This window comes from Capra hircus, unplaced genomic scaffold, assembly GCF_001704415.2.
Source record: "Capra hircus breed San Clemente unplaced genomic scaffold, ASM170441v1, whole genome shotgun sequence".
Classification (NCBI taxonomy): domain Eukaryota; kingdom Metazoa; phylum Chordata; class Mammalia; order Artiodactyla; family Bovidae; genus Capra; species Capra hircus.
Window position 1 is genome coordinate 41,962 of NW_017189558.1, and position 20,799 is coordinate 62,760.

The window sequence follows — 20,799 nt, forward strand, 5'->3', positions numbered from 1 at the left end:
AATGACTCCAGCTCATGTGCACCCTCAAATCATAAAACGTCTGAAGCCTTGTCTACACAGAAGACTGGATGGACCTCATCACTTTCTCTTCTGCCTCCCCAAGTCCTACCGTGCTACCAAGTCACATCAGCAGAACACCACACACCTGGACTCTACTGCTCCCCATCCATCCCAACACCTCACAAGACCACACCTCACAGGAGTTCAGCTAGTTCTCTTGATGAGTGAAAACTTCTAAAGCTTTTATAAAACAGATGATCACTATTCTTTTTGCAAGTAATTAGAGTAAGTATCTCTTAAGCATTTTTTATTATTAAAAACAAAGCACACAAATGCCACAATAAAGGGAAAAAACTCCTTTGACTGGATGAACTTAGATTTTTTTCCACTTGGTAGATACAAAGAATCATGGGACTCTGTGCTTCTCTTCTTGGCTTGGTTTCTAGAAGGTTAAGTTGGTATTAATTTGTAATAATTATTCATGATTCAGGTCTCTGATATAAACATCTTCCTTCCTTATTTTGTGGCTATAGTTCTTATTACTTTTTAGAAAACATATAACAATTCTACTTTTCTTTTTGTTTTAATATTGATGAAATATGTACATTAATAATCAGATAAATTCAATTATTTCATCATCTGTGATTACCTATAGAATAGAAGGGTTCATCATAAAATGCTTTCACCATTTTTTTTTTTTTTTTGGCTGTGCTGTGTGAGATCTTAGTTCCCCAACCAGGGATTGAAGTTGTGCCCCCTGCAGTGGAAGCACAGAATCTTATCCACAGGACCACCAGAGAAGTCCCTGTTCCTCATTATTCTACAAGTAGGAAACTGATTGGGGTAATAGACCAAATGCCCACCAAACAGATTCCCCGTCCTGGGTCCTCCTAGGGGAATATTTTTCATATAGCATCTCATATAGCTATTCCCATATAGCATCATTTATATGTGAAGTGTTGAGAAAGGAGGGAGCACAAACAGTGTGGGATCACTCAAAATACTGGTGATGATAAAGAATGAAGCTGAAAATAATAGGACTTATCTTTCCAATACATTTCCCTGGAGAAGGCAATGGCAACCCACTCCAGTACTCTTGCCTGGAAAATCCCATGGACAGAGAAGCCTGGTAGACTACGGTCCATGGGATCGCAAAGAGTTGGACACTAATGAGCGACTTCACTTCACTTGCAATACATTCAACAGCTGCAACTTACTCGGACATGTAAATGAATGTATTTTTCAAATATATCACTTCTGATATACATTTCCTTAATGTCTCGTTTCCTTTTCTTAATCTTTTGCTATCCTTGTCATCTCTAGTAGGAGAAGAAAAAATGTCATCTTTAGGAGAAGAAAAACTCCTATTTTCCTTCTACATTAGTTCCAACATGATGAAACATTTTATTTTTAAGGAAAGTATTTATAGAGTGGATAATCTGTTAGGCAGTATGTCATAAACAAGACAGAACGGTCCCTGTCCTCATCGTGCTCACATTCATCTTCTTTGTGCTAAATACAAAGCTGCAGCTGACCTGTTAAGGGCCACACTGACTCACGGTGGCCATCACATTCAATAATGTCAACTTAGTGAGAAATTCCAGAAGATAGACTCTCTGGAATTTCAGGGGTATGGTTAATTACAGCATAAATGGAAGCCAGCCTGCATTGCCATCCCAACCTGAGAGCCCTGGTACTCACCTGCAGATTCCAGGCGTTTCACATCTCGTGATGTCCTTAAGAAATACCACTGGACAACAAAGAAAATGATGCCAAAGGGAATCACAAGTATAGCAACCCAAGGAATCACAGCCACCATCATGCCCATCACACCAATCACAAGTAGAAATGTCTGAAATGGCAAAAATAAATACAGAGGCCTCCTTAGGAAGGACACTTTTCAAACTTTAATTGGCTGTTTTGTTAGGATTAAACTCCTTTGCTCGAAAGACTTGTTGAAACAGTAAGGAATGCTTTCACATCCTAAGAAATAAAACTATAGGAGGTCCTCATGATGTTTATTATATGAACCAAACACTATAAGAACTTTCTCAGTATTCTTGTACAATTGTAAAGTAAAAAATAAATAATTTTTTTTAAAAATTTTAAAAAAAGAACTTTCTCAGTATTCTTGTTCACTTGCTAACTTGAGCCTGACTCTTTGTGACCCCATGGACTGCAACACACCAGGCTTCCCTGCCCTTCACCATCTCCCAGAGTTTGCTCCAACTCATGTCCATTGAGTCAGCTATAACATTCAACCATCTCATCCTCTGTCATCCCCTTCTCCTCCTGCCTTCAATCTTTCTCAGCATCAGGGTCTTTTCCAATGAGCTGGCTCTTTACATCAGGTGGCCAAAGTATTGGAGCTTCAGCTTCAGCATCAGTCCTTCCAATGAACAGTCAGGGTTGATTTCCTTTAGGACTGACTGGTTTGATCTCCTTGCTGTCCAAGGGATTCTCAAGAGTCTTCTCCTAACCACAGTTTAAAAGCATCAATTTTTCAGCACTCAGCTTTCTTTATGTTCCAACTGTCACATCCATACATGACTACTGGAAAAACCATAGCTTTGACTAGATGGATCTTTGTTGGCAAAGTAACGTCTCTGCTTTAAATACACTGTCTAGGTTTGTCATTGCTTTTCTTCCAAGGAACAAACATCTTTTAATTACATGGCTGTAGTCACCATCTGCAGTGATTTTGGAGCCCAAATAAATTCTGTCACTGTTTCCATTGTTTCCCCATCTATTTGCCATGAAGTGATGGGACTAGATGCCATGATCTTTATTTTTTTGATAGAGCTCCCACAATTAGGAGTCCAGAAGCATCAAGGAGTGAGTTTCTAGATGTCTTCCTCCACTGGGGGACTGGAGGAGACCCACAAGGGGAGGGCTTCATAAGTGACTCACACCTGTATCTCAGGACCTCAAATTTATCCTGTTTGTTGAAGGGAAGGAGGGAGAGACGGAAATACCCTCACCACCTCACACACACCTGACTCACAAACTTAAAATCCAAACAACCAGCAATATATCCTCAGACCCTACATTCCAGATGGACCTCTCTCCTGCTTCAGTCAAACTCCTTCCAAAAATAGCCTGTCTTCACCTCAACTCCTTCCATGCCTCCTGGATTTGCAGCCCTTTGTAGTCTGGCCTCCTCCCATCTGTACCCTGTTCCTTGAGTCACCAGAAGCCTCCTGATTCAAAATCAACCAACATTTTTCCACAGACTCACCCTCTTATTTGAGTTGAACAGACTTGTCCTTCCTTGGCTCCCCAATCTACTTCCTCCTTTCTCCCTTGCTATTCATTGTGTGTCTCCTCTCCTCCCCTTTCTCTCTGCTTTCTCTCTGAGTATCGAACCTTCTTATCTTGACCCCTAAAACTGCTTCACTCTCCCTGGGTTGTCATCTTCACAGATTCAGCTACTACCTGCTCAGTGAAAACTACACAGACTCCATGCTCCTCCCAGGTCTCTCCCTCGAACACCAGACTCTTACTTCCAATGACCTGCAGGACGCCTCCACCTTCAACTTCAAGATAACTGAACTACAGGGCAAAGCTGGGATTCAAAATCAGTGAGACCAGAATTTTATCTCCTCATTACTGAGTTTGGTTCCTAGAGAAATCAGGTAGCTTCTATCACTGTCCTTCTATATGTCATGCAAAAATATGTGACGATTCTGATTATGACCACTAACTAACCATATACTATGCACACGGAGGAAACCCAACCTTGGCCTAGCTTGTCATTAACAAAGATACAGAGCCTTTCACAAAATCTTTTCAAAGTTATTCACAATCACTGTTAAAATATAACATTGTTTTATGGGGAGATTTGTTTCCGGGGATAAATTATGTAGTTAAACTCAGAAGGACGCACTTATAAAATAAGTTTGTGGAAGAGAAAAAAAAAAAAAAAGAACAGACATCTCTGCAGTAAAAGCACTCTACCTCCAAATCTCAGCTTAATTCACATTGGTAACAGTGAAAGCCATGCCCACAGGCTACACTGTCTGCAGTCAGATATTGACTGCTGAATTTCTACACTCCGCTTTTGATAATGCATTTCACTTCTGAAATTAACAATTGGAAAGAAAATGAAAATTCCCCACAGATTTAATCACTAAAAAGTTGACAATATTAAATAACAGAAAAAAACACTCCACATGAACAATAGTACTGAACAAAGAAATGAGAACTGAGATGACCCAACATCATTCTTTAATTTCAATTCAATTTCATCATTCAATTCAATTTCATCATTCAATTTCACAGACAAAACAGGCTGGAGAGACAGTATTCCTGTAGGTCTCTCTCTCTCTCTTTTTTTTAATACCCTTTAAGACAGAGCAATCAACCTGTTAAAAGAAAAACTGCCTACAAAAACAAAAGACATTTTATGAGATGGCTTTGATCATGGAATTGAATTACTGGCTTAAAGGCCTTATATCTTCAATAACTGCTCTCTATTGTACTTGTTGGACTTTCCAGGTGGCTCAGTGGTAAAGAATCCACCTGCCAATGCAGGAGATGCAGGTTTGATTCCTGGGTCAGGAAGATCTCCTGGGCAAGGAAATGACAACCTGCTCGAGTATTCTTGCCTGAAAAATCCCATGGATGGAGGAGCCTGGTGGGCTACAGTTCATGGGGTCACAAAATAGTTGGACACAACTTAGTAACTAAACAACAACAACACTGTCCTTGCTAAAGTATGAATTTTACCTTATTTTTACCACTCTTCTCTTTGTAAGTAACCACACCTGGCTTTATCCAAATAAAATAGTGCAGTAAATATTTGTCCTCTGTGGTAATACAATGTATCAGCTCGTGTTTAATCATGTCCAACTCTTTGTGACCCCATGGACTGTAGCCCACCAGCTTCCTCTGTCCACGGAATTCCCCATGCAAGAATAGTGTAGTGGGTTGCTCTTTCCTCCTCCAGGGAATCTTCTTGACCCAGGGATCAAACTCACATCTCTTGCATCTCCGGCACTGACAAGCAAATTCTTCACCACTGAACCACCTGGGAAGCCTGATACAATGCATAATTTAGCTAACCTAGGCTATCTTTCCATGAGAGGTGATTATTTCTATATTGCGAAATGTGCTCACAGTAAAGGGAATCCAGTGAGACAGCTGGAAGGCAGAGGGGGAACCAATTGCCCAGCATGTCACTACTTCAGACCAACCTTGACGTGACTGTGTAGCCACTCCTGCCCCAGGTGTTTCCCATGTTAACTCAGCCTCCCAATCACAGCTGTACCTTTCTCTTACAAACAAGACCTTACACTAGATAACAGGACACATTGCCAGGCTGAAAGGCCCACCCTCAGCCCCTCTGAAATGGCCTTGAGAAACAGGCACTCTACTATTCCCTGTAAGAACTCTGAGAGGATTGGTACATTACCTGGATGAAATCTTGAAATATCTGGGGCAGCAAGTCATCCATATGACCAATGTCTTTGGAGAAACGATTTAAAATTCTTCCTGCAAGAACAGGATACGAGAAATTACTCATTTCCTCAGATAGGAAAAAAATTCACAAACAAATCAAAACACTATTTTTTTTTAAAGTATATGTATTTAGGGACTTCCCTGGTGGTACAGTGTCCCCAGTGCAGAGGACATAGGTTTAATCCCTGGTCCAGGAAGATCCCACATGCCACAGAGCAACTAAGCCTATGCGGCACAACTACTGAAGCCCCTGTGCCTAGAGCCTGAGCTCCACAAGAGAAGCCACTGCAATGAGAAGCGGGATCACCACAATGAAGAGCAGCCCTGCTTGCTGTAAGTAGAGAAAGCCCGTGTGCAGCAACAAAGACTCAATGCAACTATAAATAAATAAATCTTAAAAAAAAGAAAGACACCTATTAAATATTTAATGTATTGGATTTCCCTAGTGACTCAGTGGTGAAGAATCCACCTGCCAATGCAGGAGACAAAAGAGATGTAAGCTCAACCTCTGGGTCATCAAGATCCCCTGAGAAGGAAATGGCAACCCACTCCAGTGTTCTTGCCCAGGAAATTCCATGAACAGAGGAGCCTGAAAGAGTCGAACATGATTTAATGATTAAACAGCAAATTTTATATATTATAAATTCAAATGAAATAAGCTGATGTCTGTGTAAACGGAAAGAGAAAACAGGATGATACTTAAAGCGAAACAAAAGTACCACCAAATGGCAGTGGGTGGGGAGTTGAAACTGAGCCCTGATTTTTAAAAGAATGGGGGACTCTTGTGGCAGTATCAAGAAGGGTTGGTGGATTTCAGAATGTTCCCTCCCTTTAGAGCCATCCCATCTAAGACTCATTCCAAGTGCTAAGTTGGTAAATAAACAGTTGCAAAATACCTAAATCAATCCTAATGTTACACTAACTTTGCTTTAGTTATCATGATTAGTTTTCCCAAGTGATACTCTTTCAGTTCGGTTCAGTTCAGTCGCTCAGTCATGTCCGACTCTTTGCGACCCCATGAATCACAGCATGCCAGGCCTCCCTGTCCATCACCAACTCCTGGAGTTCACCCAGACTCACGTTCATAGAGTCAGTGATGCCATCCAGCCATCTCATCCTCTGTAGTCCCCTTCTCCTCCTGCCCCCAATCCCTCCCAGCACGAGTCTTTTCCAATGAGTCAACTCTTCTCATGAGGTGGCCAAAGTACTGGAGTTTCAGCTTTAGCATCATTTCTTCCAAAGAAATCCCAGGGCTGATCTCCTTCAGAATGGACTGCTTGGATCTCCTTGCAGTCCAAGGGACTCTCAAGAGTCTTCTCCAACACCACAGTTCAAAAGCATCAATTCTTCGGCGCTCAGCCTTCTTCACAGTCCAACTCTCACATCCATACGTGACCACTGTAAAAACCATAGCCTTGACTAGACAGACCTTAGTCGGCAAAGTAATGTCTCTGCTCTTGAATATGCTATCTAGGTTGCTCATAACTTTTCTTCCAAGGAGTAGCGTCTTTTAATTTCATGGCTGCAGTCACCATCTGCAGTGATTTTGGAGCCCCAAAAAATAAAGTCTGACACTGTTTCCACTATTTCCCCATCTATTTCCCATGAAGTGATGGGACCGGATGCCATGATCTTCATTTTCTGAATGTTGAGCTTTAAGCCAACTTTTTCACTCTCCTCTTTCACTTTCATCCAGAGGCTTTTTAGTTCCTCTTCACTTTCTGCCATAAGGGTGGTGTCATCTGCATATCTGAGGTTATTGATATTTCTCTTGGCAATCTTGATTCCAGCTTGTGTTTCTTCCAGTCTAGTGATACTCTTTAAATCAACATAATTATAACCTCTCTGTAATTTTTTCCCTCCAGATCATTCACAGCACCTCACATTTGGGGAAACTGTGAGTTTTGACCATTTCCAAGTTGTGAGTTTACTACTGGGGTAATAAAGTCATTATTTTCAGAGGTGTACCAGGTGTGACAAACACAGACTTAATGAATAAGCATCTAAGAAGATCAGAGGGATGTAGGCAGGAAAACAAATATATTACTAAATGACTAAGGATCGCTTATCATTGATTTTATTTCCCTTTTCAGAATCTACAATAGTATATCCACAACAATATATATATATAAAGGTTTCAGGATTGTAATATGAGAACTAATTTCTATTAAATATCTAGTATGAACTTAAAACACCACTTGCCACATCAGTAAACAAAGGATTCTGCAGCCATGCGGACTCTGCAGCCATCCCTGCAAGGGCGGTGCACCCTGAGGAGACGGAGGAGGAGAAAGCAGAGGGTACTGGCCCCAGATAGGGGGGTGCACATCAAAGGAACTGCAACAAGGAGGAGCCAATACTGACTCCATGCTGGATCTGTTTCTTTGACCACTGCTGTTCACTGCTTTTGTCAGGAAACCCTGCCCCTCTGCCTCAAAGTTAAACTAAAGTGGCTTTTTTCAGCTCACAGGGGGACAATCTGACCCTCACCATCTGTGAATAGCTGTAGAAAAGAAAAAATTAACAAATTCCCTCCAATTTTGCAAGGTAAATGGCTTTACTTCCTCGCTTCCTCTCCTCTGTGTTCTATAAAAGAACCTGGCATCCAGGTCCCAATAAGATGGTTATTTTGAGACATTAGTCTGCAAAGTTTCCAAATAAAGTCGCTATTTCTTGCTTTAACACATCATCTGTAAGACTTACTGGCGTTGTGAGGCGAGCAGAGCAAGCTTGAACTTGATAACAAGTAACACTACTCCATGTGGTTCTCTCTTCATGCCATCACATTCCAGAAACAAAGACACCATAAACAGTCTATTACAAATTTAACTTTTGAAAATAAACACAGGGAAAAGTTCAACTTAGGTACCACCAAAAGAGTAAATAAGTGATGCCCTGAAACCTTTGGGCATATCTTTGCAGCACGTAATTGGGCTTCTATTTCTTGAAAGAAAGAAGTTCTGATAATGGACACAGGATGGGGAGACAAGATATACACTGGTATGTCTGCTGCTCTAGGATTACCGACCTTGAAGATTTAAACTTGATTCCAAATCCTTGAATAACAAATACATCAGCATCTGGAGAAGTCTACAGGTCATCATCAGCCTGTTGAACTGTGGTCAGGAGCACTCAGGGACTGTGATAACAGAAATTCAGTCCCACTTGATGCTCCCAAATTTATGACCATAGCTTTCACATTAACAGGCAAAGTAGAACGGCTTCACAGCCACAATAGCATGGACTCCTCCAATCACTTCCTCAGTATGGCTTCAAAATATGATGAGATCTGCGTGAGCCTCTGCACCTTACCATCCTGTGCTCCACACAGTGCCTGGACTAAACAACATGTGTTGAATAAATCTGAGCAAGATGCAGCCCTAAACAGTCTTATTTAATCCTCAAACAACAGCCTTGTCAAACAGGAAGGACAGCAGTTATTCCCATTTCACAGGAGAGGAAGTTCCCAGACACTATGTCATTATCCTCACTAAAGTTCATTAGGTACTGCCCGTGTGCTAAATGCTGTGAATGTATTAACCTGCTTAATGCCCACAAAATCAAGATATTGGTGTGTGAATAATATTCTCATTTTATAGGTAAGAAAATTAAGACACAGAGAAATTAAATAACTTGCATATAACTATTAACATAAATATAACTGGCTATTACTATTAGCAACTAGCACCAGGACTGAACCCAAGAAGCTGGCTCCAGAGTCCATACTTACAACCATGACCATATCCTGCCTGGTGATTTGCCTCCAGTAGTATCTACCTACTTTGACCTTGATCACACAGCTAGTTGATGACCAGGCAGCTCCTGTCCTCTCTCCAGTCACATCCCTGCCTTGACAGGTCCTGTTAATCATGACCTACAAAAACAAAGCCGCCCTGGGCCTCAACACAAGTCTAACCAACTGAACAGAGTGGGCATAAATGCTGATGAACTGTTTGTAGAAACCCAGGTCATGAGACTACCTTCCAAAGCAAGACAGGTCAAAGGCCTCAGAGTGGAGGAAGCAACCACTGGGAAATCTTCAGGGACACTCTTACTTAGTAATGAAGATCCACCTGCTATGTACCACAAGACCTCTTAAATGTAACCAAAATTCCACTGTAAAACTAGAGGGTTGATTTTATTGAAGAGGATGTTTACATTTAACTGATCTTGCATTTAAATTAATTTTCCATTACAATTCAGGTACAATTCAAAATATGAGCACAGGCCAGAGCTCTGTGGTCCCAGAAATGGAGGGGCAATGAAAGAAAGAAACACACAGCCTGTCTCCTGCAGAGATGTTTCTGGAAGAAGGTCCTTCCTAGTTAGCTTAACATCATGTAACACAGCCAACGTCCCAACAACTAGTCAAAAACATTTCAACACATTTGCACTGTATATTGGGTATATATAACAAATGGACTCCTAAATCATCCTGCAAAGTAAACATTAATTTTTTTACAGACATGCATAAATTGGAATAAAAGTTTATATGCTCCTATATCCAGATTTTTTCCCTACCAAGAAAAGTTATCAATGAAGCTTTTTGTAGAAAATGAAAAAACATGGACAGTGATTTTCTCCTAAGCATATCTTCCATTTTCAAATATGAAACTGTAATCAGGCACTAAATGTGTTAATAGGACATATTCATTGAGAAGCTTCATGTCTGACTTACCTATTGAATTTCTATTGAAGAATAATACCGGAGCTCTCAAAATGCTCTCCAACATTTTGTTGTGCAAAGTTTGTGAAGCATTAGCAAGGACATAGAATAACAGCAGAGACCTTGTGATGCCAAAAAGGATGGTAGATACAGTTAACCCTGAAATAAAGAAACATCAATCAGCACAAGATCTCTGTCTAATCCTCAACAGTGCTGAAGCATGGTAGGCAGTTTATAAAGATATGATACATTTAATTCTATAGGTAAAATTTACACAGAAATTTACATACACATAGAATAAATAAAATTTTATATATGCAAATATATATAGTAAATTCTGTAAGAGTTTAATGCTTTCACAAAATACATTTATAAAGAAGAATATAAAAATCAATGTTTCACTCTCACTAAATAGAAATAACACAGGGGTAAAAATATCATCTGTTACCTACAGTTTCATTCTAAACTTTCCTAATTCAATTACAAGTTGTAATAAAAACTCACCAGATTGATAATTGCAAAAAGTAGTTGATCTCTCCACATTTCAAATTTCACTATTTACAACATGTCCCACAATCTAAAAGTGAGGTATGCTTTGGTACCAGCATGTGAATTCACAGGAAATAGGAGAAAGGATTTATCATTTCCCTATAATTTACAAGGAAATTTACTTCCATGTAAAGTAGCTTCTTAAGAACCTACTGTATAGCACAGGTAACTCTACTAAATGCTCTGTGGTGACCTAAATGGGAAGGAAATCCAGAGAGAGGATATTGTATCATTGGTTCACTTTTCTGTACCACAGAAACTAACACAACATTGGTGAGTATACTGAAATAAAGACTAATAAAAATTTAAAATATTAAAAATAAAGTAGCTACTCTAGGCCCAAGTAACTTTAAAGAGTATAAAAAGACCATGTTAAGTTGCAAGTGGACAATCTCTTAAATGACTGAATTGTAAGAAACTACAAATTATATTCTGGCAGAGATAATTAATCTAAACAAACAATTAATCTCTCACTAAGTGTTTGATAGAACCCCAAAGCATTTGTAAACAAATATAATCATGTAAATTTATGTTTTATCAATAACATAAATGAACACTACTACGCATATAAAAATTAAAAGAGCCTTCTAAACATCTCTTCAACTCACAATGCTAAATAGAGTTGGGGTAACTTCTGCAATGAATATTCCATCAAGCACTTTTTCCATTCAGCTGACCAGTATTATTTAAATTTTGAAAGCTGCTAAATTCCTGAATTCCATTAACAGGGCTTTGCCTTAGCCCACCATCCTATATGGATGTGCAACAGAATCCCTTCCTTCTTCTCTAAGCTCTCATTGTCCACCAATTCAGAAGGTAAACTGAGGGTGGATTCAATTTTCTTGACAAGTAATCAACAAAATAAATGCCAGATTTCAATGAGTGGATTTTTACATAACACACTCTTTTCTTTGTACAAGCAAACTTTGAAAAGTGTTTTCTGTGAGGATATTTAAGTTTTTATTTATTTTTTAATTTTATTAGGGTACAGTTGCTTTACACTGTTGTGTTAGTTTCTGCTGTACAATGAAGTTAACCAGCTATATGTATACATGTATCCCCTCCCTCTTAGACCTCCCGTCCCCCCATCCCTCCCCTCTAGGTCATCACAGAGCACTGAGCTAAGCTCCCTCTGCTATACAGCAGCTTCCCACTAGCTATCTGTTTTACACATGGTACTGTATGTATGTCAATCCTAATCTCCCAGTTCATCTTCCCCACCTCCCCACCCCTCGTTGTGTCCACACATCTGTTCTCTACATCTACAACTCCATTCCTGCCCTGTAAATAGGTGTGTATGTACCGTTTTTCTAGATTCCATATATATGCATTAATATAAGCATTTTGTTTGTTTTTCTCTTTTGACTTACTTTACTCTGCATGGTAGACTCTAGGTCCATCCACGTCTCTACAAATGACCCAATTTCATTACTCTCTATGGATGAGTAATATTCCAGTGTATATATGTACCATAAATGAAATGAAAAGACAGTCCTGAGAATGGGAGAAAATAACTGCAGACTAAGCAACTGACAGGGATTAATCTCCACAATATACAAGCAGCTCATGCAGCTCAATAGCAGGAAAAAAAATAAATTAAAAATGGGCAGAAGACCTAAATAGACATTTCTTCAAAGAAGACATACAGATGGCCAAGAGGCACGTGAAAAGATGGTCAATATCACTATTAGAGAAATGTAGATCAAACCTACAATAAGGTATTACCTCACACCAGTCAGAATGGCCATCATCAAAAAATACACAAACAATAAATGCTAGAGAATGTGGAGAAAAGGCAACCCCCTTGCACTGTTGGTAGGAATGTAAATTGATACAGCCACTATGGGGAACAGTATGGAGGTTCCTTAGCAAACTAAAAATACAACTACTCTATGACCCAGCAATCTCACAACTGGGCCTATACCCTGAGAAAACCATAATTCAAAAAGACACATGTACCCCAATATTCATAGAAGCAATATTTACAAAAGCCACGGCATGAAAGCAACCTAAATGTCCATCAACAAATAAATAGATAAAGAAGATATTTAAAATTTTAGGTGAAGATACCCTTTAAGTAGAACATAAAGCGATATATATTCTAAACATTCTTGTGAATAGAGACAGTCACACTAATATTAGTCTGACACACAAAATGTAAAATTAATCACACAGTTGGGGAGAAGACAACACTGTGATCTCAAGGTAAGAAAGAGGGGGAATCTAATCCCAGGCCCTGGATTTCCCCTGCTTAGCTTCTCTAGTAATTAGTGAAGCCCAAGAGATGACCAGTGTGGTAAAGGGGAGGTTTGCATACCTGGGAGGGAATAATGCTTTTATCTGGGGCCCATGCTGCCAGAGGATTTCACCGAAGATCAATAAAAGCCAGGGGTTATTTAGACTGAATTGGAACAACCTGAACCACAGGGTGGGGATTCATTTCTAATCCCCTTACCCATCAATATAGAGATAAAAGATTTAGCTAAAGCAATCTATTTAATAGACAATAGCCATGTATTTGCCAGGGGCTGATTTTCTGAATGTACAATCCTGGTTTAACTACCAAAATCCAGTACAGAGCAAATTAAGAGTCTTTATTCAACCTCTTTTCTTCAAGTAGATCTTTAAAATAATTACTCTAATTAATCCACAGAGTAAATGAGACTAAGACAATCAGTTAAGACATTGCTGAATTACTTTGGAAGCCCTAGTTTATCACACAGACTCATTATAAACACCTTAGACTCTGCTATAATGGAGCAGATGACACAACTTTACCTGAATAAACTCCTAAGAACCAGTTCAGCACAAACATTACATCTGCAGCTTCTTCTACATATGTCCCTAAATACAGGCCACTTTGTACATTCGCCCTATGGAACAGGGAAGAAAAAATATTACACTATAGATTATACATAGAATTTATACAAATATCAAAAAATTTACCTCAATTCAAGAAATGTATTTTATGCTGCAAAGCGTTTCCCAGCTCACAAGGCCCTCTGTGTGTCTTCCTTTTAAAAATCTGAATCACGACTTTCAGTTTTCAAAACTGTCTGTGAAGACAGACTTAGAAAAGGAACTTATGGTTGCCGAGGAGGATAGTTAAAGAGTTTGGATGCTCATGCACACACTGCTGGATTTAAAACAAGTAACCAACAAGGGCTTATTGTATAGCACATGGAACTCTGCCCAGTGTTATGTGGCAGCCTGGATGTGAGTGGGGTTTGGGGGAGAAAGGATACATGCATATGTATGGGTGAGTCCCTTTGAAGTTCATCTGAAACTATCACAACATTGCTGATCAGCTATATTCCAATACAAAATTAAAGGTTCAAAAAAAGAAAAAAAAAACTTCCTGTGAAGCTGCTAAAAGGAGGGACATGGGAGAGATCACGGGGGATCACACACCACCCTCAGGAACTTTCATCTTTCTTCAGGGAAACTATGTGAGGGTCAGTCCCCCTGACTCTGTGGGAAAGTGAGGCTTCATGTAGACTTTCAGCACTTTCAGTCAGACCAGGAATCACTCACCAGTTTAAAAGCCACCAATCCTGCAGGACGTAGGCAACCTGGAGCAGGAAACAACTGTCACTCAGACACAGCCATCACTGAGCCTCACACCCCGCTCACCAGGATGGGGGATGGAAAAGCTGCAGAACACGGAGACGGTCCTTCTGGCTCAAGTCTTCACCAAGCCCCCTCCCCAGATGACCACAGGTCAGAGGAGAGCAACTTACAAGTTAATATCTTTCAAAGAAATCCCCTTTTCCCTAGAAGGCTTTGCTCCCCAAATATAATGTATGTCAATGCAAATCCAAGTGGACTGCAAAAGGCAGTAATAACAGTACAAATGTTGGGATTTTTCAAAGCAAAAAGCTTGACAGGTACAGTGATGGTCAGTTCCGGTGTCAGCTTGGCTGGGCCAGTCTCCAGTGATTCAACCAAACACTCGTCTAGATGTTGCTGTGAAGGTAGTTTGTGGATGTGGTTCACATCCATCATCAGAAGTTAAGTAGAGGAGATCATCCTCAACACTGTGGTGGCCTCATCCACTCAGGCAAAGGCCCCAAGAGCAAAACCTGAGGCTTCCTGGAGGAGGAAGAAATTCTGCCTCAAGACAGCAGGGTCAGCTCCTGACTGAGGTTCCAGCCTGCAGGCCTGCCTTTCTGATTTCACATTCACCAAGCTAGATCCCACAACCTCATGAGCTAATTCATTGAGATAAATCTCTTAATACACAAAAATAATCATAAAATACAGTATAAATAGTATGTAAATATCAACCTTTACATACCTGAGCTGCGATGTTTACCAGAATAAGGAAGATGATGACAGGCCAGGGAGCACCAGCTGTGAAGTAACTTGCATAGGTCTTAAACTCCACGTTTCCTTCCAATTGGTCCTCTAGAGGTAGTGTAACCTGTATGTTCTCAGTCTGGAAGGGAAACATGGCAGTGAGAGATGAAATTTTATATAATGAACCCCAAATTTCAAGAGTTCAACACTGCCCTCCACTGCAAAACTGTGGGGAAACAGACACATCACATGCACTGGCAGGAGCGCAGGATGGTCCATCTCCTATGGAAAAGGGTGTGGGAATATCTGGGCAAACCACATATGTGTTTACTCCTGGACACAGCCATCCCACTCCTAGGACTCTATTAGAAATAAAAGAACATTTGCACGAGGTTATTCACTGTTGGGTAGCTTAAAACAGATCATGACTCTCAGCACACACACGACAAAATCAATTAACGTATAAATGCAGAAGTTTGCTCTAAAATAACACACAAAATGATATGGAGCTAATATATCCCTCTAGATGACTTGTGTCACTCAATGATAGAAACAGAAAACACAGGCTCAAAATACTAGCCAAATACAGTGAACTGAGATCACAGAGAGGGCTGGAGTAATCAGTTTGGATAGCACATTGCAAATGTATGATCTGAGTCTATTTGGTTCTGAAATTTCAGAGTGATTCTTGAGTCTAGAAAGTGAACAGCTAATCCGAGTAATTATCAGAGTCATCCAGGCTCTTGGGTGTGTTTATTGAGGGTTTGTATATGAAAGAATATCTGTGTATTTTAAGGGAGAACTAGCACATTTCTGCATTTCTGTCTGGAGGACTTAGAATGCATTATAGAGTCACGGGAGTCTAAAATGTCCTGCTCTATCCTGGCCACTGGGATCCAAGGTCGATAAGATGTGGTTCTCCATCTTCAAGGGTAAGAAAGGAGGACGGGAACTAACACCGAAGTGTCTACCATGTGTCAGGTCCTTTGCACAAGTTACCTCTGACCTATCACAAACTATCTGACACCGAGGCAAAATACTACCATTAGTCATATGCAGTGCTAGAACATTCCAACATGCAGGATAAGATGATTTACTGTGGCAACAGCAGGACTCAGTCTAAGGCAGTCTTCACGTTAAGCTTCTGGATGCATAAGGGAAGTTGGGAGCCATGACAGCAAGTAGGACATAACCATGGTAAACTGAAGAGTTCTCAATCAGTGTGAGCCACATGTACCCAGAAATGCACAGCACACAGCAGTGCACCCACTGCTGACCTCCATAGGATTTTCCAACTACACCCAAAGGAGAACCACTAACAGGCTTGTTCCCTTCATGCTCTTCCATGAATCCCATGGAATAAGACTTTGGGAACTTTGGGGTCTACTTTGGGAAAAATGAAGATATCATATCATTAGAGAAGCAGACTGAAGGTCCATGAGGCCACCAAGAGCAGAAAGACCAGGGCACACTGATGGATAGAAACTTACATCTTGGTCTTCTGGAGCCGCATCTTTCAACGAGGGTCTATGAGACTGTAGAGACTGATCCAAAGACTTGGAGATCAGAGTGGGAGTTCCTGGAACCGGAGATGGTTCAGATTGCTTATTCCCCTTGTCGAAAAGGGAAAGAATATCTACCCTAGATTTCAGGAACTCAGAGTAAGTTCCCCTTTTCACTGTTTTGCCCTAAAATAAAAAAATTGAAAGGAATTAATTTACATTTGATAATATTAAAACAACCTAAATACTAATCAAGAAAAATTATGTGGCCTTAAATTATGGTTTTAGTAAAAAAAAAAGATCCCTGAGTCTAGAACTCTTGTTGAAAAATCTAGTCCAGTCAACTCAGTATAGAACTGAGCATTGTGTTCTCTGCCAAACCCTGTGTTAGGTGCTGGGGGATATGAAAGAAACATGTGCTTGTGTGTTTAAAATGCAGGCCATTGGCATAAGTACCCTGGGCACTTAGGGAAGCAAAAAGCACAGAGGCTGGTGGGAGGATCAGTACAATCTCTACAGACAACATGGGAATTGAGAGAAGCCTCCCTGGTGGCTCAGACAGTAGAGAATCTGCCTGCAATGCGGGAGACTTGGGTTCGATCCCTGGGTTGGGAAGATCCCCTGGAAGAGGGCACAGCAACCCATTCCAGTGGTCTTGCCTGGGAAATCCCATGGACAGAGGATCCATGGGGTCACAAATAGTCAGACATGACTGAGTGACTAAGCACATATAGCACATCATGTAACAAGCAGAATTTCTTTTAAAAAAAGTCAATTGGGGAGGATATTCCAGGAAAGAAATTGAAATTTAACCCAGAGGTGGGGACCAGCACATCTGCATACAGGTAAGAGTCACTCATGAAATTTCCACTGACCACTGTCACTGTCACTGTGCCCGGCTGGGATAATAGGAACCAGCCCCAGACAGAGGCCTCTCCTTGGTCTCTACAACTGTCCCCAGACACTCAGCAAGTTCCCAACTGAAAATTCAATATTCCACCTTTTAAAGTAATTAAACAAGGAGGCAATGGAGCTGGGGTGGCTCTAAAGCCTTGGCAGTCTGTGTCCACAAACCAAAACCTAAGCCAGAATCAGTGCACTCAGATCCAAGAAAAAAAAATTAAGACCAACCAACCACAAGCAGCCAACCAGCCTTCCCCCAAACAGGCAACTGCTTAAGCTACAGCCAATCTCATCATCAATTAGAGCTTAAGCTACTGCCAATCAATCTTCGAACACATGTGACAGATCCTTGCACAGTTTCCCTCCCTTACAAAGTCATATAAAATAATGTGCAGATGTTTCGCTATTTTCTGATCCCTAAGCAAGACACACCTGAATCACTCAGTGGCAAACAAAACATTAGGAAAAAAATCCCAGGATGCAAAACTCATCAAATGCAAGCAGCTCTGGTTAACACTGGTCAGAGAGAAGATGACTCAGGACCCTATTTGGGACCCTTCTCACCCTATCCCCTGAGGTGAGCCAATGGGAGAAACGCAGTGAGGCATCTGGGTACCATCTGATACTGCAGAACTAGAAACATATGTAGGATATAGCGTGTCTTGTTCCACTTGGGAGGCAAAATGCATACACCTCTTTAAGGAAATTAGTGCTCACGATTTGATATCTGTAATATACACAATGAAATGACTCATAGTACAAAGACAGCAATTTCACTCAGCAGCCAAGCACTGACAATTCCAAGGGACAAGCGGGCAGCCATCCTCCCTCTGCTGTGAGAGACGGACCAGACAAACAGTAAGGATGGACCCCAACTCATGCAGGGGTATTCACTGGTGGACAAATAGTTGTTTTGTTAGTAGTAAAATTGGGGATAGTTTCCTCAAAGGAAGCAATAAGGGGACCCTAAAACATCTAGGGATGGAATAAATAGGTTATTCTCCTGCCCACTGATCCTGTGCTCATAACGCTGTCAACACTGGGATCTGCACACTAGAATTGCACTTTCTGCACATGAAATCAACAGCCCTCAAGCTCAAAAAACCTTAACCACCACCCCCTTCCCATTCCTAGAGGATCAGGTAGGAGTCAACACATGGAACTGCTTCCAGAGAGGCAGAGGGTCTGCATTCTAATAATGTTTCTTAGAGCAGAAATTCATTTCTTAAGTGAGGAATTTGACCAAGGGCTTGTGGAACAGTCAGGGTTAATGACAAAGGTGCTGAGACACAGAGGCAAACAAGCCAAAGAGTGAAGCATCAAATGACCTCTAAGTCTGAACACTTCTCACTACTCTCCACCCCACCCCTCAACCATGCTAGGGGTTGGATGATGCCCCCTCCTCAAATAGATAAGTTCAAACATGACACCTGTGAACATGACCTTATTTGGAAGCAGGGTCTTTGCAGATGTAATTAAGTTAAGATTAGGTCACTCTGGAGGAGGGTGACCCTACATCCAATATAGCTGAGGTTCTTATGAGACTCAGACAAACACGGGGACAATAACCCTGTGACATCAGAGACAGAGACCACAGTGGTGCAGCTGGAAGCCAAGGAACACCAAGGAAGGCCGGTGAAATAGGCTGGAGGAAAGGATTCTCCCCTGGAGAGCACGGCCCTGCCAGCACCTGGGTTTGGGACTTGTAGCCTCCAGAACAGGGAGACGATAAACTCCTGCTGTTTTGATGTCACCCGGTTTGTGGTACTTGGTTGCGGCAGCTCTAGAAACTGGTACTCTAGCCTGAGCCCACACTTCTGTCTCCTCAGCTTTACTAAGATTCCTAATTACTTCTTCTGTCACCCCTCCAGTGACCATCAGAGGAATCTTTCAAATCCACATCAGACCACATCCCTCCTCTGCTCTAGACCATCCGATGGCTTCCATCCTACAACCGCCATTGTCCACAGCTTGGAGACCAGCTCCCTCCCATCCCCTGCTCACTCTCCTCAGACACGCTGGTCTTCCTGACGTTCCTCCAACCTGCCAGGTCAGCTCCTTCCTTAGGACCCCCTGCCTCAGACCCCTCCACCAGGTGGCCCCCACCTTCATGTCACTCAGACCCCGTGAGGCAGCAGCTCCTCAGGGAGGCAGCCAGGATGTCAGCCCACCTCTCTGTGTCACATCCTCCCATAAGAACAGGAGCCCTGTGAGGGCAGGGCCTTGTCTTCCTGCTGCACAGGCTCCCACACGTATCAGGCACATAGAGACCTGGGCAGGGAGACCAGCAACTGGAGACATCAGCAGAGAGGGCATCTCTGACCCGGGTGCTCAGCTACCCAACCTCGCTTCTTGTGTTGATGGAAGATGCTCTTTAGGCAAACTATGTATAACAATCACTTAGATACAATCAGATGTTAGTATCTCTAATTTCTAAGTGATACATTTTGACTTAAGTTGTGAAAGAGGAAAATAAAAACTTCTAAACAAAATTGAATCATTATCCTTAACAGATTTCATCAGAACAGTGATGATTTAGTAATACTGTTGCACTTTTTATATACTTTAGGGTTTATGTGGCTTACAGTGTAGTAGTGCCATTTTTGGACTTCCCAGGTGGTGCCAGTGGTAAAAGAACCTGACTGCCCAATGAGACAAGATTCGATAGCAAGAGACTCAGGTTTGATCCCTGAGTCAGGAAGATCCCCTGAAGGAGGCCATGGCCACCCGCTCCAGTATTGTTGCCTGGAGATTCCCATGGACAGGAGCCTTGGGGGTTACAGGGCTTTGGTTTCATCCTCCAAGGCATGACCACCACCTGCTCTGAGAAGGGGGTGTTTACCATGAATCCAAGGAGAATGACCTGGCGGAGAGGTCTGTTCTTCAACACACCTGAGAGGAAAGCAATTCCCCAGACTTCTAGAAACTACTTACTTCTTTCAGTATCAGAATCTGACTTGCATCTTCTAGGTACTGCAACTGATGAGTAACTAAGATTGTGATTTTCTCCTTTAAGACCTGACGAATACAACCTACAAAAGCAAAAGGCACAGTATGCAAATGCACATTAATGGGGTGCTTCAAACTGGAAACTTACATTTTGAAAAAAATAAGACAAAGACTACTTGGAGTCAAAGATCTGCAGTTTAAATACCAAATCAATACTAAAAATTAAACATAAATCAATTAATCTGATTAGGTTCTTAACATTTACCCCCAGTAAATTTGAACCTAACTCTGACTATGCCAAAGCCTTTGACTGTGTGGATCACAATAAAGACTGTGGAGGAAGAGGGTGGTAATGATTTGGGAGAATGGCATTGAAACATGTATACTATCATGTAAGAAACAAAGTGCCAGTCTATGTTCGATACAGGATACAGGATGCTTGGGGCTGGTGCAATGGGGATGATCCAAGAG

At 41.3% G+C, this 20,799-nt stretch overlaps 1 protein-coding gene across 1 annotated transcript in view; it reads right to left on the reverse strand.

The window, feature by feature from the left end:
- The window catches only part of LOC102182583 (multidrug resistance-associated protein 4-like), a gene marked incomplete at both ends in the record, with an annotated part of 59,161 nt that extends 38,750 nt beyond the window's left edge, over nucleotides 1–20,411 (reverse strand). Inside the window, 8 exons of the mRNA XM_018044465.1 lie at nucleotides 1,702–1,852; nucleotides 5,414–5,493; nucleotides 10,139–10,285; nucleotides 13,454–13,548; nucleotides 14,210–14,247; nucleotides 14,973–15,113; nucleotides 16,465–16,662; nucleotides 20,314–20,411. Coding sequence (XP_017899954.1) covers nucleotides 1,702–1,852; nucleotides 5,414–5,493; nucleotides 10,139–10,285; nucleotides 13,454–13,548; nucleotides 14,210–14,247; nucleotides 14,973–15,113; nucleotides 16,465–16,662; nucleotides 20,314–20,411 — 948 coding nt within the window. The remainder of the gene's footprint in view (nucleotides 1–1,701; nucleotides 1,853–5,413; nucleotides 5,494–10,138; nucleotides 10,286–13,453; nucleotides 13,549–14,209; nucleotides 14,248–14,972; nucleotides 15,114–16,464; nucleotides 16,663–20,313) is intronic.
- Between the last annotated feature and the right edge of the window lie 388 nt (nucleotides 20,412–20,799).